The sequence below is a fragment of the Nicotiana tomentosiformis genome, chromosome 4 (assembly GCF_000390325.3).
Source record: "Nicotiana tomentosiformis chromosome 4, ASM39032v3, whole genome shotgun sequence".
In the NCBI taxonomy this organism is placed as follows: domain Eukaryota; kingdom Viridiplantae; phylum Streptophyta; class Magnoliopsida; order Solanales; family Solanaceae; genus Nicotiana; species Nicotiana tomentosiformis.
The window spans coordinates 77,277,629-77,296,047 of NC_090815.1; the positions used below are offsets into that span (position 1 = coordinate 77,277,629).

Below are 18,419 nucleotides of genomic sequence, written 5' to 3' on the forward strand. Positions count from 1 at the left end.
ATTCTTTCTTTGTAAAGTGACATTCAAATAGTTAAAGATTATACAATTCACCGTAGAAACTTAGCTTCCAACCAAGATTATAAGAAAAGGGAAAATGAAAAAGAGAGAACAAATATAAGCGTGCATGAATATATGTGTACAAATGGTAGGAAAAGACTTATTTTGAAAGTAAAGAGATCATCTAGATTAATAGGAATAAGTGAAGAAAATCATGTCAAATAATTTTAGTTGGCAGGCGTTCCCATTAATATCAATAAGTTTTTCAAATATGGACCATTCTAGTTACTTTTGAAGAATAAAATGTCAAACGTGAAATTGTACAAATGTATAATTACACTCATGGCATATATGAATAAATGCTAATGCAAAAAAAAAAATGCAAATGATTATTTTTCGGTTTTGTCCTGTCCAGCCGCCACCTCTTTGACAGTTCCCTCAATATTGTAATTTTAGTTTTGACCCTCATAATATCCGATTAAATAAAAACTAATGAAAGTAATATAGGCACCAGGTTAACTTTCTCTTAATACAAAAGAGCGTAGTCTCATGGTTTAACCACTAAAATCTATTAAAATGTTAAAGCATTATTAATGGAGAAACCAAAGCACATTATTTTACTAAAATCTATTAAAATGTTCTTCACATAATTAAAATTAGAACTTGTCAATAATTAATAGAGACCAAAAACACAATTTTTCCTTTCCTTTCTTTGAGTTCCGAAAGGGTCGTTTGGTCAGCAGACTAGTTATAATCAAATTAAAATACAGTGACTATAATATAGTGATCCACAATTTCTATTAAAATCTGGATTTTTAAAACCCGTAACATGTGTTTGATTTTAGATTTGGAAAAAGATTTATTCCCAAAAGAACCATAGGCCTATACTACATTATTCTATCCAAATTAATATTGATTTATTATCATATGTGATTAAAATAATTAATTTAATGATTGCTAAAAATTAAAATGATTTAATATTGTCAGTTTTATTCTCTCAAATAAGAAATACAAATAATTCAAAGAGGAAACTTAAAATGAGAAACTGTAAATAGAGTAAATGAATAAATAAGTTTTTCATTAAGCATGAAAAATCTAATCCAAATATTTTATGGTGCTTTTGAAGACAATAATACAGACATTACTAAAAACAAATGAGAGATAACAAATAAGAGATAATTAAACAAAACAAGTACTTAATAAGTGATGATGTCATTTACATGAACTTTGTTTTACAGGAATTACCCATAACTAAAATGGGAATTTATTAATATGGAAATGAAATATGACTACCGAACGACCAATTATTAGCATAATTTAATACAACGATTATTTACAGTATCACAGTTAGCAAATATATTGCGGCTGAAAAGCTGGATCAGATTTATAGAAATAGCTGCACTTTTCACTTTCACACAATTCTCAAATATAATCATATGATTAGCGCGGAACAAAAAAGAAGTTTGTCTAAGTTTTCAAGTTTAGTCAAGAAAACGTCATGTCTAAACGAGCCACGAAAAGAAGACTTGTGTTTGGAAAGACGACTAACATTTAGGTAATTAGAAGCTAAGAAAGCTGTAAATAAATATGGCCGAAAAAACCTGTAAAAGTTTGAATGATAAATGAATTGTTGGGTGATGATTATACAGCATTATATATGATGTGCTATGTATATTATATTATTATATTTATACAAGGAGAAGACGGTCGTTCAACACACTTTTAAATCTTTGAAGAAATATACTTTACACCATTATATACGGGAGACGTTATTTGGTACATACTCTAAAACGGTTTTACTACCTTTGGAAAATTTCAACGCTGTTGTGCTTTTTACGTTGAAGACTTGAAGTGGTCTTCTTCTGTTCACGTCTAAAACTTTCTTAGTGTGGTCAATTGAGTGAAAACAAAATCACTCTCTTAGTAATCGAAAGTGTGCCACAAGTTGACCCTTCATAGATAGAAAATAAAGCAATTCGACTTTATCCACACCCAAAATGCCGCTGACATGATTGGATATTTTTTTATGCTTTCTCGTCGACTTTGCTTGAATCCTGGGAAATCTTTATATTTTGATCAGAAACAACTTTTCGATTCCATACAAGGAGCCTGCAATTCTATGATGCACCCATGCAAATCGGCTGCCCTTACCACAAATACAACCTCTTAATATTCGCCTTTATATGAACTAAGCTAGCGTTTGGTCATGAATTCCCAAATTTATTCTGAAAAATTTTATTTGGGTGAAGTTTTATTTGAAGATGAAAATATTTTTGAAGATCTATTTTGGGTGAAGTTTGGTTTGGAAAAACATGAAACATGATTTATACCCACAAGTTCTCAAAACTATCACAAATATCCAACAGTACCATTATCAATAACATTCATTATATTATCGCAAACCATAGTCCTGAACATAAATAAATTTGATACAAAATTATCATTTTATAATGAACTACATGATACACCATCAGATGACCAAGAAGACGAAGCAACATCATTACAAAATAATAAATGGTGAGCTCTTTTATAAAATACAAAAATTTAGGAAAATTTTTAAAAAATATAATAGTGATATTTTGGCCCAAAACCAGCTATTGAGATTTGGCCAAATCTAGCCAAAATCTATGGCCAAACATGTGTTTGCCAAATAAAACCCAAGTTTATTTTGGCAAAATCTATGGCCAAACGGGTCCTAAGTTTGTTATACAATTCCGACACCAATACTTCACTCTCTTCTGAATCAACTTTAACATCTACATAATATTCCATCATCCTGAATCACAGAATTAAGAGACAGCTGAAACTAACATAACTAGCTATATTACAATGCAAAAGCATTACTGCAGAGCCATACAACACCAACGGCGTGACTCCCCAGTTTACTGACTTTCTTATAGCTGGTACAAAGCAAGCTCACAACCACAGGAGCAATGCCGTAAGGGCAACTGCTATACATTCAGCAACACCACAGTGAACCAAAAGTGACCTAGTTGCACGAAAAAAACAGACAGCCAATTACTAATGTTCCAATCAACTCTTTAACATATATTACTTGAGTAATAAAACCCATCAGGGACTTTCAGTGACTTCATGGACTGAAACCACCAATAAGACCGAACTTTACTCTGCCTACCACAGTACCACCACACCGATAAATGGTGAGTGAGCTTATAAACGCCTCAAAGCACCTAACCCATTCGCAACGGAAAGTAACAAGCAGAACCAAAAGAGAAACTCTTATCAGAAAAATCATTGCACACTAGCCCCTTCTACAGGTTTCAAGGTTCAGAATCTGTAACCTGATTTACAAAAACTACGTTGATCATAGTTGTCCATACGTTTATAGTGTAAGATCAGATTCTCTAAGATCTAACATCTTGGACCTACATCTACTGCTAAAGATCAGTGCATCCCATGCAGCACTACTTCTGTATATACATAGAACATAAAATAATACACACATGCTCAGTTTTGCTCCTTATATGGAGTCCATATCAATTTGCTAACATCAACATCCAAGCCACCCCGCCCAGCAGCTTTCAGATGACGATCCAAGACTTTTGGATCTGCACAGATAACATGTTGTCCCTTACGATATTGGATCAACTCTAAGCCCTGAAGGGTGGACAAAATATCTTCTGCCTTGATGGCTGTCATGTCACTAAGTTCCTACCAGAGGAAAGCAGAACAGTCAAAGCCATAATAGATTGATATCCATCATCACAGAGATCAATGGAGGTCTAGATAGACCAACCTTCTTCTGCTAGTTAAATGGAAGTCCAAAAAGACAAACATAAATGTAAAACAGAAGAAAAAAATTGAATTTCAGAAACAAACCTTGATAGATATATTGCCCTTGTGCTTTTTCAGTATATCCAGAAGCACACGCGTCCAGTAACCCCTATAGCTTAACATTCCTAAATCGGAAAGGGGTCTTTCTGGTGTCCCCACTTTACCTTCTTTCTTTGAAAGTTCATATGCTGCACAAGATTTACTCATTAGCTCATTTATTCGAAGGACAGGTAAGGATAAAAATAATAATGAAAGGAGTTTTCTAATATGAAGATCAATTAGAATATTGGTTAACAATTTGCATCACATAGACCCTGGCTCTCACAAAAACGATAAATTCATACTTAATAGATAAGTCAACCGGAGAAAATTATGAATCTCATCAAAGCAAAAGCACAAAGTCACTAACAACGGAAATGGACAGTCCACAAAATCATTACCTTATGTACAACACTCTTGTGCTTGAAAGCACACGAAAAAAATAACGGTCAATCACGCAATGTCGGTGTTAAGCTATGAGATACTCCAAGAAAAACAATGAGGAAGGGGGCCAAGGCGGGGGCTATAGTTATTCTTGTGGTCATTGTTTAGTACAAGTTCACACACCCCCACATATAATATACGCGTGTATAACTTTCAAAATAAATAAATAATTTATGTGTGTGTGTGTGTGAGTGATTGAGAGAGAGAGAGAGAGAGGAGGGGGGGAATATACACTTTTTTATGAGTAATATACACATTATATTAAAGGTAAAAGTCATTGTATGGCTCTTTTTATCTGATCGGTAAATACGCCAAATAGAAAGGTCCCCTGTAGGCTACAACTTATACAAGTGAATGTTTCTCTAACCTCAGTCTGAAAGATACTAAAAAAACTTGCTGAAACTGATGAAAACGAGTTGTGAAGTTCAAGAGCTTACAGAATGCAATTAGGAATTTCCCGTAGCCTTTTCTCTGATAAGGAGGAAGTGTCAGAATGCAGGCTAAGTTATAGGATTCTTCTGAATGCTTTTCCTGCAGCATGAAGAAAGCAATCATTAACATAGCTCTTTGGGGAACCCAATAACATAGGAGATTGACCAAATACCAAGTCTAGGTCAAATATCAAACTCATTTCTGTTCCTCATACCAAAGGATTTTCCCCTTGAATAAGGATAATAAGGGGTCGTTTGGTACAATGATAGGATAAACAAGGATATCCCATGGGATTAGCTATCCCACCTTCTATATGGGATTATGGGATAGCTAATCCCGCCATTTGTGTAAAACTTATCCGGGAATTAGCTAATACCTATAACCAAACATAGGATAAATACAATCCCAAATTCTATCCCGGGATTATTATCCTTATTCCTTGTACCAAACGACCCCTAAAGGTAAAATGAGGACAAACTGACTGGACAGATCAAGAACACCGGCCTAGAATGTCTAAAGTTTGGCTAGAAAAAATGGTAGTTGAGCAAATATATATCACTTACTAAAAAGCTTAGTGTGTTTGGGCAGGTTTTGGAAGAAAACTATTTTTTTGGGAGAAGTAGCACTTGGGTATTTGTTTCCAACAGGCCCATAAGAAACCCCATTTGGCAAAGGATATGTTGCTGGGCACGACCAAAACATGAAAAGTCACATTAGGATTGTAGATTTTAGGCTGCAAAATATTTGAGGAATTAGATGGTGAGATTCAAATGTGATTTAAAGCCACTTTATCAAAAAAAATGTGATTAAAACCTTGCGAACATGTTTTGAAAGGCCTCGCAAGGTTGATGTACACCAGCAAACGTTCCAAATCCAAAACATGTATATGCTTTAGTTTGATCCAACCTCTATTCTTCAATGTCCTAGAGTTCTTGAATTTTTCTTTTCTTTGCTAACCGGGAAATCCCGCAGGGCCAGTGGCACACTATTCGAAACCTAGGTATTGGGCTTGCCCCTCTAAAGTTCTTGAATATTGAGAACAAAAATAAGATCTATCTACAGATTCTCTCTTTTCAGGACTCCCTATCTAACTATTTGCAATGCAACTTAAAAGCAATACTAGTTAACTACTAATTGTTCTCTCCCTTTTTTAACTTTTTAAAAAATAGATAAAATCTTAAGAAATATGATAAGGTCTTTTTTAAGCAACAAAAATATTTTGTTTCATGGGCCATTTAGAACCACCCTCTAAAAAGTACAAAATGTGGTCAAAGTTTAAACACACTCCGATAGCATATTTTACTTCAGCTACATCAAGATGCAACTTCTTTGAACATTCAGATACAAAATTGACTGCCTCGATAACATGGTTTGGAAATGCTCTCGCAAGAAGCTTGCAAGTGCTTCCCAAAATGCTTGTCAGATCATGAGTTACTCCAAACATATATGCAGGTAGGATCTCTCTGTCATATTGTCCTTGCTACTTTCCTAGTTAACATTTTCAACCCTAGTAGGAAATGGCAGTGAGTGCTAACAAATCAAAGTAACTTTTCGTAGTTGCAGAATGATGTGAGAATTCTACAGATTCACAAGAGCTGCATAATCTCCCTAAGTTGAAGACTCGTAGCAACTGAAGGTAAAACTTCCTCACTACTACATAATGATGACTATGCAAACTCACAATCCCTAAATATGCAACACAGCGAGAGAACGGAAGAAACCCGTAAACTTCTTCACAAAAAATACCGATATAGATATGGCAGCTGCAGTTTTACCTTTGAAAAGTAACCAACCATATGGCAACCTCGATCATCACATTCACAGAGCACGTAAAAGAGGAACAGGTCAACATCATAATATAGAGTCTTATGATCAAGAAACAATTTGGCCAAGTAGCATAAATTTTGCCCATAAACCTTGTTCTTTTTGCCATCAACCTGAAGCAAATGTCCAACAGACGAGAACATCATAAGATACCATAAGCATATCTCTGTAAGGCTTTCCTCTAAGCGCGTCAAGGACAAACCAAAGAAAGAAAACTGGTACCAAGATCAACTAACACACCTCAAACATTGACAGTGTACCACTTCTATAGATCTCATCGCCTGGGGGATGCTTAAGATCACATTTTCTCTACATAAAGAATGAGAATAAGTCAGAAAAAAGGAATACCGATGTATCACAAGGTGAAAGACATGGATATTTGACATCTACTGCTCTGAAAAAACCCTTTTTTTCCTACTTCCGATTGACTTAATCCCAAAATTAGGTCTAACTTCCCTAAAGGGAAACCGTTTCTCTGCATTCTTCAATATTATTCCAAATATTTTATTATCAAGCGAAAAGGTCCAAAATTGCCCCCGAACTGTGAGAAATGGAGCAATTTTGCCCTCCGTTAATAGTTTGGGTCAAATATACACCTACCATTATCATATGGGCTCAAAAATTTTATTGACTAAAAGTCAACTATTAAAAAAATAATTAATCTCATCGAATCAGAATTTACCACGTGTCCAAGCTTAAAATTAAACCAACATGAAAAATTCTCTCTTCCTCCTCATCTTCTCACACCACCACTCTGCCAGCAACCATCGACGGACCTCGCGCATAGCGGAAGCTTAGTGCACCGGACTGCCCCTTTTTTTATTGTTAGTCAATAAGGGTATATCTGAGCCCATTTGGTAACAGTAGGGGTACATTTAACCCCAACTATTAACGGAGGGCAAAATTGTTCCATTTCTCATAGTTTAGGGGCAATCTTGGACCTTTTCCGTATTATCAAAAAGGTATGCAAGTCCACTCGTTTATTCTTTAAAATGTTCAAAAAATTTCAAGAATCTAGCTTTAACTCCACGTTACACCCACTTCTGCTAGAAAAGAAGAAAACACAATTCTTACTCTTACCTTAGTACTCGTAGTCAAACTAAATGGGACAGCGAAATTACACTTTCAGGAAAACCTTTTGGGTGCTTAAATTGAAGGTGTAAGACGCCCTACAGCAACGACAATAGCATGCTTCAGGTGAAACCGTGAAAAGGGGTAACAACATGCCGGAAGGAAAAACAGAAGTTCTCACCCTTAAAACTACATGGAACAACCATCCCGTCATTTTTTTATAACAACCATCCTATCAATTGATCTTCTTTTAGTTAGGCGAGAATATTAAGGTTCCTATAACTTCATGTAGCATAGCATGGTGGGGGGAAACTAAAGGTGTTAATCGGGTCGGGCCGGGCCGACCCACTAACAACCCGGTTCAGCCCAGGTCAGCCTGGTCCGATAAGGTGTGGGACGGATTGGCTAGGGTAGGGGGGTTGTGCCTGACGGGGTCGGGCCTTTTTTGGCTACCGGTGCACCGGAACCCGGCTAGCCCGGTAACCCGTTCAAGGGTTTTAACCGTGTTCCAGCCCGGTCCAGCCCAGTTTAAGTTGTAAATTTTTATTTTTTTAAAAACATTCTGACCGTTGCCAACTGTCAAAATCAGAAATGACCGTTGGGCAACAACCATTTTTTGCACTTTTAGCCATTTCGGCCTATCCCCCTTACTAAAATAGCCCCTCCACCCCTAATAATTGATAAATTACATTTTTAGCCTTTTAAAACTATAAATAACCCCCATGTTCTTCATTTTTTCTCACAACTTGCTCTCTTCTTTTACTCTAATTCTCTCTCAATTCCCTCTTGATTATTGAATTGCTTATTGCTCTCAAGTTCTCAATTAATTAATATTTCAAGTTTTATCAATTATTTACGATAGCCACTACAAAATTACAATTATCAAGTGAAGTGTGGTTACCATTTTTGTTAGGTTCAAGTTAAATCGTGCCTTGTGCTTCTAGAGTGCGCTCACATGTTTGGGAACACTTTGAGGTGGTAGAAGAAAATGAAGAAGTTCGCAAAGTAGAGTGCAAGAACTGTGGTCGAGTCTTTAATGTTCGTCGAAAGTGGGAGGGCACGGCTGGTTTAAGGAGGCATATCAAGAGTTGTCTTGAGCGTCCTCCAGGAATTCGTATTTAAGTTGATTTGAGACAATTTGTGTTATTTTGAATTTGTTAGACTTATTTAAGCTTAATGTGTTAGTTTATTAGACAAGTTAATATGAAGTATTATTATGCAATGAAAATATGAAATGAAAGCCTTTGAAGTTTGATCCTTACATATTGGTCTTATTAAATAATTTTATGTAACCACTTAATTTCAAATTTAAAAGTTTAATTTTATGCCTTAAAATATTTATTTTATTATTTAAAAGTTTGCAAACACTTAAGTATCAACTACATTGAACAAGGAAACATAACACACTAAAAAAAAAAAAAAATCGGTCCAGAACCGATAAGTCCAAACCCGGACGGGCCCAACAAAACCCGGAATATCCCAGCCCAGAATCCCAGCCCGCCCCCACTAACCGGACAGGCTGTTTTTTCCCGTGTCCAGCTCGGTCCAGCCAATCCAGTAAACACCTTTAGGGAAAACTAGACCTTTTGATAGGAAATTATACACAACTTAACTCCCGAACAATTGTAGTGTTCAACTCCCATGTAGATAAAAAGCAACCAAATTGTTAAAACTTTATTGAACAACTGTATACTTCTAACTAATCTAGTTGTATCTCGGTAGGTTGGCAATCCAAGATGGGAATCAAGCAAATACAAGGAATCTCCCCAAAGTAATAGATATTTGCCACTAACTACTTGAGAAAATTAATTAAATTGAGATGACATCCTATATTTGCTAAAAAGCTTCAACAAAGAAAGGCATAATAGCCATACAGATCCAGGAACAAAGAGATACTGGCTACTTCCCTACTTAAGTAAAGGACTAATATATACCAAGAGACCTAAAAATTGAGCATAGCTGCAAAAACAATTTTAGCATTTTAAGCTGTAAGCACAGAAGTTAATTATTTTAGCCATACTGAATCAGTGCCAAATATCTCAATGTAAATTTCGCCTCTCCTTTCCATAACAAGAAGAAGAGCAAGAAAAATTTGGGAAAAGGCTCACCATGTGCCTCTGAAGCTGTTCTTTGCGCTTCATAAAATTGAGACAGAACTCGCAAAAGAACAGCTTCGAACAGTCATTGTATTCTGGAGGAAATGGGGAGAAGTACCACGTTTCAATCTCATATCTTCCAAGTTCTATTGTTGCAATGTTCTTAACTTTCGTGAACTCTTCATGCTCTCGCAAACTGGCAGCATCAAGCTCCTCATGACCCTACAAATGAAACAAATATATTTGGCAAGATCAATAAATCACCCCGCAACAAGTACTCCTCCGTCCCAAACAGTTGGGGTCCGCTAAATGAATCTTCACTTCCCATTTAAGCTCAACTCATGTCATCACACATATATATACATACAAATATACAATAACAATAACAATAACAATAACAACAATAATAATAATAATAGAAGTTCTCTAACAAGTCTAAAACCTATTCCCAAATAGTACATATCACCTATATGGGTCTTTCTTCCATTGTGCCATATTTTTAGATAAATCATCCGGAACTAAGAAATGTTTTACCTTGATATGTCAAATAACAAAGAAAAATAATTAAAACGAAACTAGAGAATCTATAGGAGGATCTTAAGAAACAAATTTCAAAAAGAGACAGAACAAAAACCCAGAAACATCAATAAAGAAAAATATAATAATAAGTAAATAGCTAAAAGAGCCCAATACACTTCTGGCAGTTCAGTGTTGTAAATAGCGAGCGCTACGTCGCTAATAGTGAGTAGCGTAGCGATGCGAGACTGTGTCGCTTCTTTCATCTGTTGCGTTGCAATTTACATAAAGCGATCGCCTTTGCTTGTGTAGCGAGAGGCGACTCAAGCGTCGCTTTTTTAAAAAGAAAAAAGAAAAAGGGCAAAGACTTAAGAAAAAAGGTCGCGATTAGGGCTTGACTCTCAAAAGTTTCTTTCTTCTTCAACTTCGAACAACAGAGCAGCCAAGTTTCTGAAAAAAGGTCGCGATTAGGGCTCGCGATTACTGTGCCATCGTCTTCTTCATCTGAAAGCTTCAAGTTTCTGCCAAGTGCCATCGTCTTCTTCATCAAGTTTCTGCCATCTGAAAGACCAGGTACACTTCTCTGAGTTTCCTTTCTTTCTTCTTTCTTCTTTCTTCTTTCTTCTTTCTTCTTTCTCCTTCTTCTCTTCTTCTTTCTATTTTTTTTCCTCTGTTTTTTGTCGAGAACACCAGAAACAGAGTCTGTTTTTCGAGCAAAATAACAGAGGCTCTTCCCTTCCTCTTTCTTCTTCTCTTATTTTTTTTGGCTCTGTTTTTCGACCAGCAGCAGAGGCAGTAGCTCTTTCTTTTTAGGCTCTATTTTGTTTGCTCTTTTTTTCAATTATAGACTTAATAGTCTTATAGAGTAGAATTAATTGCATATAGAATCTATTGAGTTTTTAATTTTTGAATTGATATATTTATTAATATATTATTGTTATTGAGTTTTTAGATATATATATATAAACTTATTATTGTTATTGAGTTTTTAGTTTTATATATATATAATATTTTATGTTTTTGTATAAATTGTCGCTTCACATCAAAAAGGCGAGCGCTTCGCTGCGCGCCTCTCGCCTCAGTGAAGCGGGCCCTCGTCGCTATTTGTCGTCGCACGCTATCCAAAACACTGTGGCAGTTAAGCTCACTAAACTACTACCTCCACTCCATCAAAAGATATTGTCAGCTGATACTACTATATCTACACTTACTTAAGAGTTCGCGTTTCTCATCACAAAGGGTGTGTTTAAATGAGCATGGAAAATACTAAGGCAAGGAAGAGCGGGAAAAGTCAATAGTAACTCCAACTAAGCTAAGAAAAGAAAAAAGTAGCCAAGGTGGTTTTTCATCAGTTAGTCCTCTGAAATCAATCCACTCCAAGATTAAACAGCTCCCTAGTTCATATTAAGGAAGAGAACTCATACTTACAAGCAAAAACCAAAAAGCGCAGAAAAGCACCAAAGTTTGTTGGGACTTTCAGCGCGAAGAGGAATTAAAGGGCAGGATTTAGCAAAAAAAGCGTTAATGAAGAAAAAATAAAATAACAACTTAATGCAAGATATGTGATTACAAACACAACAAAATTATCTTTTCAAGGATGGTAAGGTTAACACAAACAACAACAATTATTTAGACAAAAGAATAGAAAAAACTATTATTAAACCATATGCATGGATTTCCTTATCAAACTGTATGCATGAACTAGAAATCATCTCATTCAAGTTCAAAAAATTATAAATTTCTGACTTAGATGAAAGATATAGCTTTAAATTTTTAGTGGCCAGCTTTCTTATACTGCATTTATTTCTACATTTATAAATTGTTATTCCTAATCCCTAGAAATTCAGTCATAATATTTTCTTAGCAATTAATGTATTGCTTTATCAACTATTTTTACAATTTAGTGTTGCGCTCTTAGAGACAGATGATGGGTGAAGAGGCGCATGCCTTAGCACCTTGACGCCTACAATAAAACACCAACTAAACGAGGTGCCTGGGGCCGTGGGCTTGACCAAGCTTCAGTGCTTAACCGAGCAAAAAACGGCAAGACTTTACAATTTATGAAATTCAAGACATTTACTAGCATGACAAAGAACTCCATTGCCATCTTTGTCTCTATTGAAACTCTCACCATCCCACCCGGACCCAAGTAAAATCACAAATATTTCACATGCACAGTTCATTGGCACTCTTTCAGAAACTTTCAAGAGAATCTGGCTGGGATAGCTTTAAGTACTTCGGATAACAGGCAACTAGAACTAGAAATGCTGGGTACATCAAATAAAGGAACTAATTTTGACTGAATAAAAGAAGGATGATGGCAACATAATATTGTAAACTTTGAAAACATCAAAGAGAAAAATAATATCCACAGTTAGGGTGTAGTTAAAAGTATAACCCTCTAAAAGGATATAAAGGAATACAAAAAGTACCTCGACATGAGTCTCGTCAATCTTACGTTTCTGGTGGCGTGTCATTTTCAAACTTGTCACCTGAAAACTTCAGTTGTGAGACCTTAAAGCACCAGACAAAGGTACTGGATAGTTTTGTTTTTTTAAAAGCAAAAAACATGAAGGGCAAGGTCATTATAATCACAACAAAGAAAAACAAATGCAGCAAGTATTGTAGGTGGAATTTGAATCTGGCATCTACAGGTTGTACTCCAAAACCTCACCCGCCCAGCCATCCACTTGGGACACAAAAAGAAAACCTTCCAAAAGGGATGAGAAGGAGAAAGTTGTAAATTCTTCTGAAGAAGAAAAAGCCTATCTATGAGACAACAGAGACCATTGGCCACGTTGCATGCAGTAGAGTGATCATAGCTCTCAACCTATTGTCCTCAATCCCCACCCAAAAAGAGAGACATAATCTTAATTTTCTCTCAGATCTACATAAGGGTTTCTCCTTTGTCTTAGCACGAAAAATCCCACCTCCCAATAGGAGAGGTGCAACAAGCCTCATAAGTACCCCAATGGAAAATTACAAGCAGATAAATATAGCAAGTATTACCTTGTCCTCGACCTTCTCATCCACAACAGTCTCTACTGAATTAAGATCAAGCTGTTCAAGTTTAACCCACTCATCAAGTCTCCGATTGACTGTCCAAGATCAGAAAACAATATAAGGCGTAAAAGATGCAATTTTTTTTATCGGTTCAATAAGTATTATTAGAAGATGAAAATTTTATTGCACTAAAGTAAAATAGTAATGAAAGACATACTTTGTAATTAGTAAGATCAACATAATTGAAACTGTGGGCAAATGAAATAATTCATGTTTGCTGATATGGAGAAAAAGGAAGTGCAGGAAAGTTAACAGTTGCACATTTTCTGTGCTTTTGTTAAGCAAGAAAATTGTGGAAAGAGACTCCAAATTAAGTGCTGGAGGAAGGGTGGAATTATGAAGGAATGTGGTTTCTTGAAACTTTAAAACTTTCCTTTCCTTTCCTTTCAAATGAATACATAATACAAAACGAATTTCATTTTCTTTTGTTTTATCACAATTTTCCCAAGAAAAACATGTTCTAGCAACTTTGTTGACATCCGAATGAAGCCTAAAGGCTCAACCGACAATGAATCACAAATTTCCACCAAAACCCATTACTAATCACTGAAATAATTTTGGTAAGACAAATAGATTAAATTCATTGCCTCGGCTGCTCAAAATTAATACAAAATTAAGAGGAAAAACGAGTAGCTTGAGAATTACTTACATTATGAGTTGCAAAGAGTTCTTTCGGTTCAACCAACTATGTAGTAATAATGTCTATTATAAACCCGTAAATTGTGGTAATAATTTAGGACAGACAACTGAGAATACTCCATCCTAAATGAAGGAGCGGGTCAAAGCATTTAATTTTCAAGTCAATTTTGTAAAGTGAATCTTCCAGTACGAGGGTCAAATCATTTATTTTCACGTCAATTTTGTAAACAGAATTCTCCATCTTTCAATTTACATAATATGAAATCGTACTATCAACCACATTTCTTAAAGTTTTAAGAAATACTTAGAAAATAGTTGAACAATTCACCGTCGAAGGAACTACAGTTAGCCATAAATGGCAATTAAGAAAACTAGGAAAAAGATATCCAAACCCTAGCTGCTCCAAATCATCGCAAATAGAATTAGAAGGAAAACATAAGATTGGCTTTAAAACATTAACTCACATTCGGTGTTTTGTTACCACCTGTACATTGTATTCAAATAACTTGAGGAAAAAAAAAAACTCCAAACCCTAGCTGCTCCAAATTGATGCAAATAAAGTAAGAAGAAAACCATTAATTTGAAACTGTTCACTCACATTCAGTGTAATGAACATAGTATTCGTAGTCATTAGCACCGCCACAGGGCAATTTACGGCGTTCAATGACCTTAACGGGATGATACTTGCCGTCTCTCCAGCGGCACATGACACGTGTCCCCACCTCCAGCGGCAGGACACCACTTCCTTTCCTCTTCCTAAACGGCTCGTTTTCTGCCGTAGCTCCGGTGGATTCCACCGCCGGCGGATGGACGGAACCGTTCCCGGCGGGGTGCCCATTGGCGGCGCTGTTTGGGGTTGGGATTGGGTCTGAACCGCTCTCTGCCCTCGTTGACGTGTCTATCGATCCCATTTCCGTTTTTCCCTCCGTTGAAGTTTTTTTTCTTTTTCACACAAAATAGTGCTGTTTATATGTGGTCCGTCTACTATGCACGTGGCGAGCACGTGAGCTGGGGTGCTACAATTGTCTCTGGTCCTTTTTTTCTTTCTTTCCTCGTTTTGTTTTCCTTTGCTCACTTTTTTGTTCTTTTCTTGGGGGATTTGCCTATGTACTTCGTTTTGGATCACTATTATATAAAAATTTATAAGTTTATTGATTCTAGGATCAATTTTAGATTTAGTGAGTCTGAAGTTAAAAAAATTCGCATTTAAAGTTGCAAACTTAAGATGCATTTAAACTGTTTTAGTCTAAAGTGTGGCTAATTTTGACATGCACTTAAAAAAAATTAATCTGAAGTGTAAAAAATTACACTTAAGATGCACTTAAGAATTAACTGGTCTGACAAAAAAAAAAAGAATTAACTGGTCTGAAGTGCAGCTAATTTTTGCATGTACTTAAGACTTTTTAGTTTGAAATGCATATTGCCCAAAAACAGATACTTGTTCTTCGAAATTCAATAATCTATATGATTCGATACTCAAATCTATTCTAAGTGAGCTCAAATTTAAAATTAAACTTTTAAATATCATAAAGAACAAACTCTAATCATCAATTCATCAAAACAACGATAAATCTAACAAACTCATTTTGCAATTAAGAGAAGAACGTCACAACAGCAATAGCAAAGAGAGGAGTGTCACAACAGCCTACTACTATAAAATATCATAAACTACCTTAAAACCTGCTCACTAGTACCATGTAAATCCATTGTCACCTTTGTTTTCATGGTACTTAAGAAGAAGAAAATTAAAAGGAGAAGAAAAAGGTCAGAAGTTGTTTATACTTTGGGTACTAGTTAAACTCTTTTTTAAAAGTTAATACAAGTTAAATGGGAGCGCCCTATTTGAAAATTTTACTCTTTTATTTCCTCTGCCAAATACATCATGAGACCCTCAAACTAAATAGGACATTTTATTTTGACGATTTATTTTTGTGTGATATGTATTGAACATCTTATCTTACTAATATTGCATATTAAACACATTTAACAGCTTCAAACTAGCTTAGTTGCTTGAATGTTACTCTCTTCTAGTGTAGAATGCAAAAATTAGTAAAAATATAAAAAAGACACGTATGAAATAAAAAGGTCAATGCAAACGATCAATTTTAACTCTTCCTTTTTAAAATTAAATTTTCTATGCTTCCTAGTCAGTAATCATTTAGTAAAATATATTCAAATATTTTGTTAATTGTCTAAAAGAGTTATTACATTATTTCCAACATTATTATATATTATTCAAGAAATAATAACTATTAGTCTTAATAATTTATTATTTATTATTATGTTAATAAAATTAATTTTAGCATAATATAATATTATTATTTTTCATTAATAAATTATCCATTTTATTATATTACATAATTATGTATTTTAGTTATTAATTTGAAATTTCTTTAATGATTTATTTTTCTATTTCTATCTATGCAACTGCATGTACTTATATTAATTTTTACCTACAAAATATATAATATATTTTATTATAAATTATTTAAATTGTGGAAGAATAGTTAATTTAATTTAAAGCAAAATGGATTTTACAGGTAAAATTGGCTATTATTGCAAAGTTCAAATGTAAATTTAAATGGCTATTTTTAAAATTAATTCCTAACATTTTCAGCTCAAATTTTGGCCAAAATTTCAAGCCCAATAGAGCCCATACCCGATCCGAGTCAGATTGTTCACTAACACCCCAGTCTCATTTATCAATCCAAGCAACTTCCTTTCCACTGATTAGAGCTCGTCACGTCACCAATCCTTATCAAAAATGTCACAACCCACATCCCATTATAAGGGTCATGATGGAACCTAGTTTCTAAAATTAGGTAAGCCGATCACTTATCAATTTTTTTTGAAACAATAAAGACATGATATACTGAAAAGAGTTAAACATAAATGCGGAAATAAAGGTGATACAAGTCAATACGGCAATAATAACAATATATCCCAAAATTAGGTAGTACAAAGCCACGAACTCTAACTGAGTACGTAGAATATCTCAAAATACAATACTGTACGGATAGAGAATTGACAGTATAAATGTAAGGAAAGGACTCCAAGGTATTGCGACGATCAAAACAGCTCTACCTTGAATCCTCGCGATCAAAGAAACTCTTACAACCTGGGTCCGCTATCTCCAATACCTGAATTTGCACAAAAATATGCAGAAGTATAGTATGAGTATACCGTGATCGGTACCCAGTAAGTATCAAGACTAACCTCGGCGGAGTAGTGACGAGGTTCAATTCAAGATACTCACTAGTCAAATAACCTGTGCAAAAATATCAAGACTGACAACTGGAAGAATAACATAAGGCAATACTTGTAATATCTTCGGAACAACTAATAATAATCTAATACAAGTAAAGGCTTTGTTTTGACAACAATTCATCAAATAGAATCGCAAACATAAGGCACCTCATGCCCACATTATCAATTACCATTCGCACGACAAATACCTCGTGCCACAGCATAAGTCATATCCCTCACAACAAAGACCTTGTACCACAATATAAGTCACGCCTGCACGGCAAAGACCTCGTGATACATAATAACCCGATTCCATATCATTTGCCAATTAACACGTTCAAGAGAACTTTTCAAGAATCAATATAGTAATGCATAATAACAACTTTCTTTTTACTTCAATTTGTTATGCTATCAACAACTCGATAGAATATAAGATGACACCACCACGAAGGTAAGTCCAGCTTGACAACCAAATCATCAAGTAATAATAGAGACATGATTTAACATGATAGGAACAATGCAACAAAATATGGTATGATGCATGACACACACAAAGAAGTCATAATCACAAACAAGAATACCCCATTTTCACTACCACAAAAATATCATCAACAAAACGCCCCCAGACCATCACATATCATCCCTAAAAATACCACCCTTATCTCACCACATGTGCAGCACTAAAATAAATGCTCGCCTTATTTCGCCACACGCGTATTAACAAATCATCTCACCTTGTCTCGCCACATGTGCAAACCCAAAATATATAGCCCGCCTTCTCTCGCCACATGTGCAATATCAATAATAACAATAGCACGACATAAAATATCGTACTAATACATGAACAATCCGCCCAACAAGTCCATATGTGACACAATCATAAGTACACAACATGCTTACAATTGTCACCAAAACATAAATTTATAATCTACCAACGTAAGTGCACAAGGACAATTCAATAGGAAAGCGCGGATGTGTGTTCAACATGTAAGCATGAAAGCTAACTCAAATTAGCAACAATCTGACAAACGCCCAACTTGCCCAATTAACGAATTAAAATCCTAAAACATGATCTCTATCATGGAACATAAACTCAAATAAACAACCAAAGTGGAAACACGTAAAGCAGAGACCTCTCAATCAAAACAAAGTGATAAAAGCAACTTGTCACGATCCCAAATTCTCATCATATGATGTCGTGATGGCATATAGTCTCTAAGACTGGGTAAGCCTAACACATGCTGAGTTAATAATAGA

At 35.1% G+C, this 18,419-nt stretch overlaps 1 protein-coding gene across 2 annotated transcripts; it reads right to left on the reverse strand.

Annotated features, from left to right (window-relative positions):
- Positions 1-3,237: 3,237 nt before the first annotated feature.
- On the reverse strand, positions 3,238-14,866 carry LOC104096575 (histone acetyltransferase of the MYST family 1-like). 2 transcript variants are annotated; one of them, XM_009602957.4, is made up of 9 exons: positions 14,515-14,866; positions 13,224-13,312; positions 12,647-12,706; positions 9,711-9,920; positions 6,772-6,840; positions 6,483-6,644; positions 4,713-4,806; positions 3,838-3,980; positions 3,238-3,669 (listed from the first exon to the last, which is right to left on the reverse strand). In XM_009602957.4, the coding sequence occupies exons 1-9, from the start codon at positions 14,825-14,827 to the stop codon at positions 3,466-3,468; spliced, it is 1,344 nt and encodes a 447-aa protein (XP_009601252.1). In that variant the 5' UTR covers positions 14,828-14,866; the 3' UTR covers positions 3,238-3,465. The 2 variants fall into 2 exon arrangements, with proteins under 2 accessions (XP_009601252.1, XP_009601253.1); XM_009602958.4 differs by lacking the exons at positions 6,483-6,644; positions 6,772-6,840.
- Positions 14,867-18,419: the final 3,553 nt, after the last annotated feature.

Coding starts and splice junctions, on each gene's coding strand:
- LOC104096575 (XM_009602957.4), bottom strand. CDS start 14,827: ATGGGATCGATAGACACGTCAACGAGGGCAGAGAGCGGTTCAGACCCA. Junction 9,921..12,646: donor TTGACGAGACTCATGTCGAG/GTACTTTTTGTA, acceptor TTTCATTTGTAG/GGTCATGAGGAGCTTGATGC. Junction 3,981..4,712: donor GAAATTCCTAATTGCATTCT/GTAAGCTCTTGA, acceptor AATCTTGTGCAG/CATATGAACTTTCAAAGAAA.